The following is a 15,216-nucleotide window of genomic DNA, read 5'->3' as shown; positions in this document are numbered from 1 at the left end:
AAACACTTCACTTCAACTTTTGCTGAAGAGTGCATTTGAGCATCTACTGTGATCTCTCTGACATAAATGAGCGGTCGCTCCTTCAGGCCGGCGAGGCCACACACAGGAAGTAGTATAAAACAATCTAAAACATCAGATGAGGTGCAGTTCAAAGCATGTTTTTTGGAGGATCTGGTTTTTGAATATTGTCAATAGACCATTGAGTTGTTTAGACATTTTAGTCCAACAGCTCTGTAGCAGATTAAAGCCAAGTATTTGCTGTGATCGTCAAACTCATTCATCAAGATCAATGCGTTATTTGTCTCCATGTTGTCGGCACATTAAGCATAATCAAACTGATCATAAATCAGATTTCTCCTAAGGGAGCCAATCAATGTTAACAGACTCATCAGTGAAAGACCATGCATGACCCCTAATGAGAAACAAGTGTGCTTAAAGGGTTAGTTCACCCAAAAATGTGAATTATGTCATTAACTCCTCTCCCTAATGTCGTCCCACACCCGTAAGACCTCCGTTCATCTTCACACACAGTTTAAGATATTTTATATTTAGTCCGAGAGCGTATCTAAGTGTATGCACACTATACTGTCCATGTCCAGAAAGGGAATAAAAACATCATCAAAGTAGTCCATATGTGACTTTATTCAGCATTGACTTCTCTTTCGTGTTTGTGTTCAATCCTCAAATAAAGATTCAAACGGTTATGAATCAGCGTATTGATTCATGTGTAATGCCACGCCAGCAGAGGGAGCCCTCTCCCGAGTACTGACTTCGTGCCACTCCCTCTGCTTCATTGGTTACTTCCTGTTTGGTGGACATTTAAGCATGGCCATGCCATCATTCCTGTGTGAAGTATTGCCAGTTAACCTGCCTTACCGAGCGTTTCTTTGATTCTTTCTATATTGTTCTGCTATCTTGTTTCAGTGGCAATTTCTTTAAGACTGCATGGGAAGTTCGGCTTCCCTTATAAGTCACAAAATTAATAGTCAAATATGTACTATTGTATTAACATTTTATTGACTAAAAATGCGTTAGAATACGAAAGAAATCATCTCAAAGACTTGTTAGTTCAGAATCAGTTCTATATTCTGACTCGATTTCCTTCTCATACATTCCCGCAGCGTCACAGTGCGTTTCCCTATTGAAGCCCAGCGTCCATTGACTTCAATGGGGCTGCTTTGAACGTTTTTTTCAGCGCTTCGAAACTAGACGGTCATTGGATAAACGCTGCGATTATGTCCCGCCCACGGACGCTCAGTGTCTCTGGGAGTGAATGGGGAGTGGGCTGGCCCGGACTCTGAGCTTCTGTGTGATGATTGGAGGGTTTGTCGAAAGACTGCATCTCCTTTTGACTGACAGCGATTCTGTACTATAAGGAACCACTGAAGCTATTCGCGCTCAGTCCCATCACGGATTGTTCAAGTTCAGTCGAAATCAAAACGGCTGCAACCTATTTCTTTGATATTTGCTTGGCGAAATTGCTTGGTTTTCATCATACATTTCACACAATTATACACCACATTCCTTGCTTCAGTTTTACAGAGTTTAATTTTTTTTTATAGCTCTGCTGGCCGTTGAGAGGAACATAGGGCAGAATTTACTTTTAAATAAATAGACAATTTTATGATGTAGGCTGAAAATGAGCTTGCCCTCTCTGACAGACCAGTAGCCGCCACTGCTTGTTATTGACCATTGCCTGTTTATTCTGTTTCTGCCTTTTGGATTTCCCTTTGTATAGTTGCTTGGATTGGCCTGCCTTATTGTCTTTGAACCTCTGCCTGCCTCACGTTTATGTCCATTGCCTGTCGATTTTGAATTGTTTGCTCTAGCGGTCTAGCCTGTAAATAAACACTGTATATGGATTCTAACGCCGCCTCAGCGTCTTTACATCATGATTCAGATCGCCAATGTTACGTGATTTCAGCAGTTTGACACGCGATCCGAATCATGAATCAATACGCTAAAAGATGTGTCTGAAGATGTGTCTGAAGATGTGTCTGAAGATGAACGGAGGTCTTACGGGTGAGGAACGACATTAGGGTGAGGAGTTAATGACATCAATTTACATTTTTGGGTGAACTAACCCTTTAATTTTCACACTGCATGTGTGAAACTATTATCTGTTACCCAAGCAAACATACGTGAGACGTGACAAGGAAACAATGCGAGAACATGCGTTTGTCAGACCGGAGTTCTCGCGCGAGACTGAAATTGTTATTTCGTCATTAAAAATGATAGACATCATAAAGCTTTTCAAAAAATGTTGTGCACTGATTTGCAGTCAAAAGGAGAGAAAGAAAAAAGATTATGGAGGAGGAAACGGGTCAGGAGACACGGGATCAAGGATTGTGCTCTGCAAAGAGATTAGGAGGTAAATAAACAATTTTGTAACGTGCAGCTGCAGTTGCTGCTGGCCAAGCAAATGTTTGTGCTTTATTTCTGTTTGAAGTAATTGTAAAATACCGATTTTCTGGTCTATGACTCCTCCCCCTGTATCTTGCTCTCTCATTGGTCATCGCCGATGTAATGTTCAGTCAGAACTCATTTCACACATGGCAGGATATTGAACATGCCAAATATCTCACGGGCGTCTGCGTCTCGTCTGCAAATCTCTCTGATCGCATCTTTGATGATTCACACTGTGTGATTATCACTCACGTGAACGAGGACCGATTTGCCTATGATGGGCATTTGTCTGTTTTTTTCAAAACCTGTTGGCGAGTCAAAATCAGGGCTAAAATTGGGCAGTGTGAACTCGGCATAATCCTTTTCGATGTGCACTTATAGCGGACTTGATAAAACTGTACAAGTAAATAATATAATGTTAGTGATATCAAAAACCCTTTAACTCTTTCCCCGCCAAACACAGAATTTCCGGACATTTGCGAGAAAATGCTTCCCGGCCAAAAAACAGAATTTTCTGTTTCTGTATTTTTTTACTGTTAGACGCTAGGGGGCGCTGTTACACATCTTCTAAATGAGCAGAGAATCTCCTGATCAAAACACACGTGAGGAAGACGCAGTAAAACTAGCGATCGCATGTATGCAGATACGTAAAATAGCGTGATCATCAACATTAAACATCATATAAATCAAAACTATCTAATGTTCCTGAATGAGATGTGGAGCAGGACGAGCTCCAGGACTGAAGCATTAGAGGTGTAGATGGACTCGATCTCCTCCATCTGTGTTTGATCATCTCTGAATCTGATCTGGAGTCAGTCTTTCAAAAACTTTTTTCAGCTCACATTTTATCTCAGCTGTTTGTTCAAAATGTTGCTTTTTTATGAAACACCCATATTCAAGTGTAAATAAAAAAGGAGTGAATAAAGCTGGAATAAAAAAAAAAGCTCTTTCATGCTCAGATATTCATAAAACAAAATATTCTACGGGCTATTACATTTTTGTGAAAATGGTCAAAAACCATTTTTTGACCAGGAAGCACAAGATAATAATTATGGAGATGATCTATACTAACCATTACATTGTATTTTATCCATATTAAACTGTAACTATGGATGTGAATGAGACGGCGAGGGCGAGGGGTGTGTGAGACTGGGCGTTGTTTAGAGTTGATGTGGCAGAGGTTTGTAGGTTCGCAGATGAATGAACTGCGGTGCGTTTTGATCCAGGATGAGAGCTTGTTCTTCAGCTCATCCGCCTAAACACCAACAGATGGCAACACCCTTGCACTTCATTACATTTAAGCTGAAAATCTCCATATAGCTTTTCACCTTCATTTCTGGACCCCAGATATTCTGTTGTTTTGAAACTATCGAGGGTTCGGATAAATATTGGCTCCATCCGGATTGCAGGAAGCCAAATCTACACTTTCAGTGAGGGGGGAAATATGTAAATAACATTCTTCTGAAATGAAGAAAGGCCAGGAATACGCTGCTTGACTGGAAACAAAAATCTAAATGATACAACTCTTGACAGGACATGAATGGAAGAAAAATCTATTTTCATTGGAGACGGTCCAAGCTCTTATTTGCACTTCAAAGATTGGTTCAGAGAGCTGCCATCTTCAGCTTACATGAAGAAAGGACAGCCTGCCAGTCATGCGTGGACCAGTTCAAGAGTTCTGTCTAAAACTAAAAAAAAGTCTCAGATTAGACATATGTGTGCTTTCATGAAAAACTGAGTTTGGAATAAGAGACTCAAGAGAGGTTTGTATCAACAGAGATACACAGATTTTGGCCGTATGTCTATGAGCTTCAAAGCTGACTGCATTAACACTCGAGTCAAAGGGGAAAAGGCAGGACTATTTTGAGGTAAATTAAAGACACATGATGCTGCGCTGTGGGCTGGACTGGAGAAAGCTGCATATCAACTCATTGCAATGGGGATAGTGTGTGTCACCTTCTGAAACATGCTGAACAATGAGAATATACTGTATATATACTGTCATTGTACACCAATCAGGCATAAAATTATGACCTAATAGTGTGTTGGTTCCCCTTTTGCTGCCAAAACAGCCCTGACCTGTCTAGACATGGACTCCACTAGACCCCTGAAGGTGTGCTGCGGTATCTGGCACCAATATATAAGAAGCAGATCCTTTAAATCCTGTAATTTGCGAGGTGGGGACTCCATGGATCAGACTTGCTTGTTCAGCACATCCCACAGATGCTCGATTGGTTTGAGATCTGGGGAATTTGAAGGCCTCCTTTGTGTCAGGAGCATTATCCTGCTGGAAGTGCCACAGCCACCAGGGAATAACATTTCCATGAAAGGCTGAACATGGTCTGCAACAATCTTTAGGTAGGTGGTACATGTCCAAGTAACATCCACACATGGATGGAGGACCCAAGGCAATATTGCCCAAAATCATCACACTGAGATGCTCTGTGTATTCTGACAGCTTTCTATCAGAACCAGCATTAACTTCTGGAGCAGTTTGAGCTCCAGTAGCTCGTCTGTTTGATCGGACCACACGGGCCAGCCTTCGCTCCCCACGTGCATCAATGAGCCTTGGCCGCCCATGACCCTGTGGCCGGTTCTCTACTGGTCCTCTTGGAGCACTTTTGATAGATACTGACCACTGCAGACCGGGAACAGCCCACAAGAGCTGCAGTTTTGGAGATGCTTGTAGGCCCTTGTCAAACTCGCTCAAATCCTTACACTTGCCCATTTCTCCTGCTTCTAACACCTCAACTTTGAGGACAAAATGTTCACTTTCTCCCTAATATATCCCACCCACTAACAGGAGCCGTGATGAAGAGATCATCAGTGTTATTCTCTTCACATTTCAGTGGTCATAATGTTATGCATTATTTTTTTTAATATTATTATATAATATTATATGCATTATATTTTATGAAATCCTCATTTATCATATTTTATCATTGTATTGCAATGATGAGTATTTTATGATTTATTGTTTCTTTGTATTGTAATAGTTTTTAATTCTGCATTTTATTTGCCTTAATTGCTAATCTTTGTAGCGCTTGGGTTTTAGAAAAGCACATAATAAATTAAATGTATTATTATTCTTAATATTATCATATTATTTTTATGCATCATAGAAAAAAATGATGTAATAATTATCTTATGAAACTGCATACATTTATGGAATCCAAAATATTAAATATCATTAATTTTCCACTGATTACTTTTTTTACGTGACTTTGTGTTGTCCTGCGAAAGTCATGACAAAAGCACAAAGCTACAGTTCAAAAGTTCACTGTACAGTGTTACAAATCTCTCTGTAGTCCTTTAACATAAATACACTTCCACTAATGTCAAAGTGTGATTGCATGGAAGAAGTTTTCCATATCGTAACCAGGATGACACATGAACCGAAATCTGAATCTTTTATGAAACATCCACACATATGTACAGTGAATGCACACACACACACACACACACACACACACACACACACACACACACACACACACACACACACACACACACACACACACACACACGTCGTGAACGCCCCTGAGTCTCTGGCTCTCTGCCATCGTCCAGATGTTTCAGGGCCCCTGAGGGCCACTGCAGGTAAAATAATTAACCCTCAGAGATATGGCACACATATACACACGGAGTGAGAAGAAATAGCTGCTTGATTTTTCTTCCGACAGGAAACACGTTTCACCCTTTCTCCACTGATTTCAGCTAAAGCGGATGAAGGATTGCAAGCTTTTATTTGGCACCACGTGTTCGCCTCTCTGTTCATCCAAAAGCCACAGCCTGCTATTGGAGGAGACTCATAACCAGCCCTACACACACGTGCCTCAGATCGCTTACAGATGCGGAGTCCATGTTCATCCATACATTAACTCAGCTCCATTCAAAAATACAGGCTCCCAGACTAAAAAATAAAGGATTTTTTAAGAGCCAGACGACTAATTTGCGGTTGACCGTTGTTCAGAAGTGCTTCAGTTTATTAAGCTTCTCACTTGTGCTGCGGTGGAGGTATATTTTAATAGAGAGACTATAGAGCCCATATTATGTTATAACCGCTGATTCGATACACTGATTCATAATACTCCGAGCCTTCAGGAAGAAGTGTTTTGAGGTTGGCACATCACTGCATAAGTCGTTATTTAGTTGTTGTTGTTGTTTTTTTTGCACACAAAAACTATTCTCGTGTCTTCATAAATGATTGTAGAGCCGCTGTAGCGAGATGGGCTTTGTAACGACGTCTTTAGTGCCTTTATGGGTCTTGAGAGAGGAAATGACATTGGTGTCAATGAAGGCCTTTCTGAGCCATCGGATTTCAACACTAATATCTTCATCTGTGTGTGAAGATGAACGGAGGTCTGACGGGTGTCCAATGGCATTAGGGTGAGGAATTAATGACAGAATTTTCATTTTCACTTTAAAGGCTCCTAGTTTTGGAAGTCTTCTCCACCTCTTTTCTCTCAGTGTCTGAAACAGTTTGATTAAGGAATCAGTCTCTCTAAACCCCGCCTTTCTGAGAGCTGCTCTGCTCTGATTGGTCAGATGTTCTAGTCTGCTGTGATTGGTCAGAAATCAAACGCTCATTAGCATATCCGTAGCTCAGATCTTGACACACAGTGATCCCAATATTAGCGATGGCGTGGATTTTTTCCTATCAGTCTCATCAAAGTGAATTTGCTTTGGCAGCAGAAAACAGCATCTCCTCCACATGAAAAACACCAACCAAACTCTTCCAGTCTCAGATACAACTACACTGCACAAGTCTCAAGTCTTTTACAAGTCTTGTGCTTCAATGGACAAATTCACACAAAAAATGATGTCTTGATTATCCTGACGGACAGTCGACAGACCTTATAGAGATGAGAACGCATGTGTACAGCATTAGTATTTTGGATCTGTGTCTTAAAGTGACAGTAGCCTTTGTGTTTTTCATGTTATTCAAACAACAAAAAACAAGGAAATCACTCTCTTCTCTTGATTGAATAGCTTTTGTAACTAATAAGGATAAATATTTAATTTATAGTCAAATATGCAATGTTATTTTACATTTCAAGGTACACTACGTAGTATTTTTGCCGTAAAATATCCAAAAACCACTAGGCCAGTGTTCTTGTTCAGTGTTGAGTTCTTATAATATCCAAAAAGTTTCCAACTATTTGTAAATTGTGAGAAAATTGCTATTTTAACCAATGACCCGGGACGTCTGAGCATAGCACCTGAGGGAGACGCCTATCGATGACATTATATCTGCATTAGCCTCGGTTTCCGGTTTTATGTGGCAGGAGCGCTTTACTCTTAGCAGTGGGAACATGTGTCACAACAGCCCTGAGCACAGAGTAATGTCATAACATCATTTAAACACTTAAATGTATCTAATATGATCAACAGAGCTGCGTTACCTCACACTCATGACCGGAAAAGCAGAAATAACGCCCAGTGACTGTGTCCCATCATAATAAAAGTCCCGCTGCTCGCGAGCCATATGTTGCTCAACAATCGCTCCATTGGCCTTGCTCAGCTCCTCAACACTCGGTCCTGCTCTGCTTCACTACAGTAATGTTAATAACAAATCGCTCCAAGTTACACAGTGTAGCTTTAATAACCGCATCCATCAACATGATTCCTATCCCGATTCTTTCCCATCTGCTGTGAGGTGAAGACTACATGTCCCAAGAAGCTTCGCTCAAACTTGCCGTCATAAAACTACGCCTTTGTTTTGAATAGGCGCCCTCTAGCGGACGGAAAAAATTACATAGTGCAGCTTTAATTACTTTATTCAATTACTGTGCCTGAAAATTAATGTTAGATCTGACCCTGAAATTAATGTTAGATCTAGACCTGAAAAGCACTGTTTATTGTATAAGTATCTTTGCTTTATTGTATTTATTTGCGCTGCTTGTATTTAGATTATTTGTTCTTATTTTCTTTATTTTTATTTGACAGTAGTCCTTTTTCCCTGAAGATAGAAAATACCAAACTGTACCGACACGTGATACAAACAGAACCATGAGCAATTTGAACCTAATAGGTATGTTTTGGGAATTGTAAAAAAAATGTAGGTAGAGGCATGTAATTCCAATGAGCATGTTTGGGGTTTTAATTATTGTCACATTTGTGTGTGTGTGCTTGTTTTTGTGAAATATCAGGACACAAATGTGTATAATGACATGGGTATGACACAGGTATTACAGGAGACGTTGAAATACAGGGACATTACCGATGTCCCCACTTTTCAAAAGGCTTATAAATCATAAAGAAGGAGTTTTTTGAGAAAGTAATAAATGTTGACATGAATGTTTCCTGTGAGAGATAGGTTTATGGGCAGTGTGTATATGTGTGTGTGTGTGTGTGTGTGTGTGTGTGTGTGTGTGTGTGTGTGTGTGTGTGTGTGTGTGTGTGTGTGTGTGTGTGTGTGTGTGTGTGTGTGTGTGTGTGTGTGTGTGTGTGTGTGTGTGTGTGTGTGTGTGTGTGTGTGTCTGTGTCTGGTTGTGATGGATAGGTTTAGGGGCAGGGGCAGTGAAGGGGGATCAAAAATATGGTTTGTACAGTATAAAAACCATTACGCCTATGGAATGTCACCACATTTCAAAAAGCTAACGTGTGTGTGTGTGTGTGTGTGTGTGACCTGGTAATCCCTACGCTATGGGGACAAAATGTGCCCCACAAAGATGGCAATATCCGAAATCCTTGTCCTTGTGGGGACATTTTAGGTCCCCATGAGGAAAACATCTTATAAATCACACAGAAGGAGTTTTTTTGAGAAAGTAAAAATGCAGAATGTTTCCTGTGATGGGTAGGTTTAGGGGCAGGGGCAGTGTAGGGGGATAGGATGTACAGTTTGTACAGTATGAAATCCATTACGCCTATGGAAAGTCCCCATAAAACATGGAAACACGACGTGTGTGTGTGTGTGTGTGTGTGTGTGTGTGTGTGTGAGAGACCATTTTAGTAACAGTCTTGAGCTCTGAAATCTCTACCATATGATATCAATTAGCTGAAGATGAAATGCTTCCAGGCCAAAAGGAGCACAATCCAGAAGAAACAAGACTAACAATCCCACATGGATCTACAGAAAGTGACTTGGAGCTAGTGGAGACGGGGTCGTTTTTTCATCAGTCAAACGTTCACTATGCCTTTACAATCACTACTGTGAAAGATTCAAATCATTCTCGTTGTCGTAATTCAGCTGTCAAATGACTCAACAAGCAAAATTACAACCAGCGTTCTGGCCTCGTGCCTGATGCCAGACTGGCCGTGAAGTCACTGAAAAAGACGCAACCTCCACAAGCCATTCACTCAACTAAAAAGACGGTTTGACAGCATGGGCGGAGGTTTAGAAGACTGATAAATGAGTTGAATATTTCTCAGAACTGCAAGCCAACGCCATTCCTCCGATGCCACAAACACGGCATGTGTGTTTATGCCCGTTTTTCGCCAAACAGCTTGAGCTGGACGCATGTGAACGCTGGAGAATGCTTATAAATCATCTCCCCCTTTTATGTGAGGAGCGTGTTTACCACACTAAAACACAAATGTATAACATTTATCAGAGGAAGCTTTGGTGTGTGATCAGCTCATAATGAGTTTCTTTTGATGGAGATTACAGGCAGCACTTGTATAAATAGGTCACAATGTTACAGGATTGTTGGAGCTGATTTTCTCTTGGACACGAAGCAAGAGTTCAATAGGAAACAGGTCCCGAGTGGAAACTGAAGTGGAGCGTACAAGTCTTACATAAACGCAGCATGGTACGGTGACTCGGAAAACAAGCTGGGATTCACAACACCAGCTCAGAAGGCACTTGAATATCCAAGGCTGGCTTATTTTGGTTATGTTTGGCCAGCTTAATATCATCACACTTTTATATAATGAATAATTATGTCATGGTATTTATGGCACTTAAAAATATCATTGTATCATTAAATGTACAATGTAAAACAAATCAATGTAAAACATTTTTTAAATGAATTTCGATTTGATAGATCACCCCTTTAAAAAATATCAAGATATTACCATGAAAATACCATGGAAAAAATCTTGCATGGATATTTGGACACTATCATGAAAATGGTAACTGCCCAGATCCCGCCATCATCTGGTATGGCTGCAATCCACATGCACCAGATGTGGCCCAGATCTGGGCCGACACTGGATGCCAAAGTACTTTTTTTACTTTTAAAGGTACCCTAGAATGAAAAATTGAATTAACCTTGCCATAGTGAAATAATAAGAGTTCAGTACATGGACATCACATACTGTGAGTCTCTAACATCATTGCCTCCTACTTCCTATGTAAATCTCGTGAATCAAAAACACCACGGAAAAAAAGTGATTCTCAACATAAACCCAAGCGTGACGCAAGCGCTGGGGATCATTTATATGCACGCCCCCAACATTTGCATCAGTCCAAACATGGTCATTGTCAGGCGGAAATGACTGAGCCGAATTATCGGACTGCAGATAAACAAGACACTCGAGGGATAGCAAACATGGCTCTCATTACACACGTCATGTTCCAGGCTGTGCAGGGGATGTGAGGACTTTTCTACCCTTCCCATAGATAAAAAATGTCAACAGTCATGGTTGATGTTTATTATAATCGGATACCACAACAATTTAATTCAAGATCGTTTGTTTGTTCGGCCCATTTCAAGCAAGCTTCGCTCAGCGTCTTAGCACATGTACTCACACACTCTGAAGCCTGTGTTTGAGCATGTACTCACACACTCTGAAGCCTGTGTTTGTGCATGTACTCACACACTCTGAAGCCTGTGTTTGTGCGTGTACTCACTCACTCTGAAGCCTGTGTTTGCGCATGTACTCACACACTCTGAAGCCTGTGTTTGTGCATGTACTCACACACTCTGAAGCCTGTGTTTGTGCATGTACTCACACACTCTGAAGCCTGTGTTTGTGCATGTACTCACACACTCTGAAGCCTGTGTTTGTGCATGTACTCACACACTCTGAAGCCTGTGTTTGTGCGTGTACTCACACACTCCGAAGCCTGTGTTTGTGCATGTACTCACACACTCCGAAGCCTGTGTTTATGCATGTACTCACACACTCCGAAGCCTGTGTTTGTGCATGTACTCACACACTCTGAAGCCTGTGTTTGCGCATGTACTCACACACTCCGAAGCCTGTGTTTGTGCATGTACTCACACACTCCGAAGCCTGTGTTTGTGCATGTACTCACACACTCCGAAGCCTGTGTTTGTGCATGTACTCACACACTCTGAAGCCTGTGTTTGCGCATGTACTCACACACTCTGAAGCCTGTGTTTGCGCATGTATTCACACACTCTGAAGCCTGTGTTTGCGCATGTACTCACACACTCCGAAGCCTGTGTTTGTGCATGTACTCACACACTCCGAAGCCTGTGTTTGCGCATGTACTCACACACTCCGAAGCCTGTGTTTGTGCGTGTACTCACACACTCTGAAGCCTGTGTTTGTGCATGTACTCACTCGCTCTGAAGCCTGTAATTGTGCGTGTACTCACACACTCTGAAGCCTGTGTTTGTGCGTGTACTCACTCACTCTGAAGCCTGTAATTGTGCGTGTACTCACACACTCTGAAGCATGTTTGTGCGTGTACTCACACACTCTGAAGCCTGTGTTTGTGCATGTACTCACTCACTCTGAAGCCTGTGATTGTGCGTGTACTCACTCACTCTGAAGCCTGTGTTTGCACATGTACTCACACACTCTGAAGCCTGTGTTTGTGCATGTACTCACACACTCTGAAGCCTGTGTTTGTGCATGTACTCACACACTCTGAAGCCTGTGTTTGCACATGTACTCACTCACTCTGAAGCCTGTGTTTGCACATGTACTCACTCACTCTGAAGCCTGTGTTTGCACATGTACTCACACACTCTGAAGCCTGTGTTTGTGCATGTACTCACACACTCTGAAGCCTGTGTTTGTGCATGTACTCACACACTCTGAAGCCTGTGTTTGTGCATGTACTCACTCACTCTGAAGCCTGTGATTGTGCGTGTACTCACTCACTCTGAAGCCTGTGTTTGCACATGTACTCACACACTCTGAAGCCTGTGTTTGTGCATGTACTCACACACTCTGAAGCCTGTGTTTGTGCGTGTACTCACACACTCTGAAGCCTGTAATTGTGCGTGTACTCACACACTCTGAAGCCTGTGTTTGTGCGTGTACTCACACACTCTGAAGCCTGTAATTGTGCGTGTACTCACACACTCTGAAGCATGTGTTTGCGCATGTACTCACACACTCTGAAGCCTGTGTTTGCGCATGTACTCACACACTCTGAAGCCTGTGTTTGCGCATGTACTCACTCACTCTGAAGCCTGTAATTGTGCATGTACTCACACACTCTGAAGCCTGTGTTTGTGCGTGTACTCACTCACTCTGAAGCCTGTAATTGTGCATGTACTCACACACTCTGAAGCCTGTGTTTGTGCGTGTACTCACTCACTCTGAAGCCTGTAATTGTGCGTGTACTCACACACTCTGAAGCCTGTGTTTGTGCGTGTACTCACTCACTCTGAAGCCTGTAATTGTGTATGTACTCACACACTCTGAAGCCTGTGTTTGTGCATGTACTCACTCACTCTGAAGCCTGTAATTGTGCATGTACTCACACACTCTGAAGCCTGTGTTTGTGCATGTACTCACTCACTCTGAAGCCTGTGATTGTGCGTGTACTCACTCACTCTGAAGCCTGTGTTTGCGCATGTACTCACACACTCTGAAGCCTGTGTTTGCGCATGTACTCACTCACTCTGAAGCCTGTGATTGTGCATGTACTCACACACTCTGAAGCCTGTGTTTGTGCATTTACTCACACACTCTGAAGCCTGTGTTTGTGCATGTACTCACACACTCTGAAGCCTGTGTTTGTGCATGTACTCACACACTCTGAAGCCTGTGTTTGTGCATGTACTCACACACTCTGAAGCCGGATCCAGGCGGCGTCTGACCTCCCTGCTCACTGTTGTAGATCGTGGTGACATTTCCGCGCTCACAGTAGTTGGTGCAGCGTCCCTGCGTGCAGCGCAGCCTGCAGATGGTGGGCGTGAAGAGCACTTTTATCCGCTCGGATCCCCCGCGGACGACCGAGGATGAAGAAGGCTGAGCGACGGCTAGACAGAGGCAGAGGGCAAAGCCAAAGAAGAGCAGCAAAGTCAGCCTGTGAGGACGCATGGCGAGTCCCTTAACATCACGCACACATGACACGGGAGCAGGCTTTTTCTTGGATCGTCCCTGCAAATATCCCAACTAGTGTAGAAAAAAGATATCAGGTAATGTCTGCCAAACACACCTGTGTGAGTGTGTGTGTGTTCAGAAAGCCGTTTGTTGAAGAGACAAGAGCTGTCCTGGTGTTTGAAGGTGCTGTTTTAAGCAAACTCTGGGATCCATCTAGCTCTCGCTCTGCCCTGCGCTCACAAACACACTGACAGGCTTCCCAATACACTCGCTACATGAGCGGAGAACTTTCCCTGTCATATGAGCAGGAGAGACCGGAGTGGGCGGTGAAAGAGAGAAAACTAGAGAGAGAGAGAGAGAGAGAGAGAGAGAGAGAGAGAGAGAGAGAGAGAGAGAGAGAGAGAGAGAGAGAGAGAGAGAGTCTGGCATCGCATAGGGGGGTGAGGTCAGCACCGTTTAATGAGTGTGTGAGTGTGTGTGTGTGTGTGTGTGTGTGTGTGTGTGTGTGTGTGTGTGTTGTATACCGGGGGCTGAAGGAATGGGTGTATTTTTCTTTCACATTGTATTTTCAACACTGTAATTTGGCAAGCTTTCTCTGTTCCCCTGCAGTGAGCTCTGGACACTGAGGAACAGCTCAGTGAGAATTAAGTCACCTTCATGACTTTACTTCTTCTCAGAAACACAAAAAGAGATTTTAAAGAATGTTCACACTGCTCTTTTACAGAAATTGAATGCGGATCATTGTTATTTTAGTATCATTCACATACTATAGTTTAGGTTTTATTTTTTATTATCACTTTTCAGTTTAATTTAATAGTTAATGGTTTGGTAATTTTGTTGTGTATTTTGTTATTTTTATTTCAGTGTAAGTTATTCTAGTACATCAAGTTAAATTATTATTAATTTAGCATGGGTGGGTTCAAATAAAAAACTACTAGGCCTACTATATATATTTTGTTAAATAAAGAAATAATTGTATATGTATTATGGTATACATTTAATGTAGTAGTTATAATAATAACAATAATGTATTATCTAATTTAATATTATATCTATATATATAAAAATAATGAATTATAAAAATAACAATCATGTATTAATATTATAAATACTATATAATTAAAAAATATATATACATTTGAATATATAAATAATATTATTATTCTGTATGTAACATGAAAGGGTTCAAATTCCAACCTCCTATATCATTTTTTTTATTACATTTTTATTATATATATAAATAGAAGTGCATCAAGTTAAACTAAAAGTTTATATTTTCTTATATTTTACTTCAGCTAATGTTTAATGTATTTAAAGTAACACAAATATTTTATGGCTATAATTTTAGTTTCGTTAACTATAAAAACCCTAAAGCCGACAAAATGACAATAAATTACCATAAAGTATCATATACATAGTCCATAGAGCTATGATAGATACAATTATCATGCAGGATTTCTGTAATAAGTCTCACAATTTGAGAATGAAATGGCATTGAATTAAACATGAAAGACTGACATTGTATATTTCTTATTTTAAGTTTCTTTTTTGCTCACTTGGTCTTGTAAAATCAGGATATGTGAGATCGTGAGTCATGAAAATGAATACATTTTA

At 41.2% G+C, this 15,216-nt stretch overlaps 1 protein-coding gene across 3 annotated transcripts in view; it reads right to left on the bottom strand.

Moving 5' to 3' along the window:
* Positions 1-15,216, bottom strand: part of LOC137043384 (latent-transforming growth factor beta-binding protein 4) — a 116,981-nt gene that overhangs the window by 69,249 nt on the left and 32,516 nt on the right. For 2 of the 3 annotated variants that reach the window (XM_067419648.1, XM_067419649.1), the window contains exon 5: positions 13,344-13,538. In XM_067419648.1, the coding sequence (XP_067275749.1) occupies positions 13,344-13,538 (195 nt within the window). Of the gene's footprint in view, positions 1-11,101; positions 11,108-13,343; positions 13,539-15,216 lie in introns of those variants that run through there. The other variant, XM_067419650.1, reaches the window with a different exon arrangement.

The sequence above is a fragment of the Pseudorasbora parva genome, chromosome 16 (genome assembly GCF_024679245.1).
Source record: "Pseudorasbora parva isolate DD20220531a chromosome 16, ASM2467924v1, whole genome shotgun sequence".
Classification (NCBI taxonomy): domain Eukaryota; kingdom Metazoa; phylum Chordata; class Actinopteri; order Cypriniformes; family Gobionidae; genus Pseudorasbora; species Pseudorasbora parva.
This window is presented reverse-complemented; position numbering and strand designations above follow the sequence as displayed.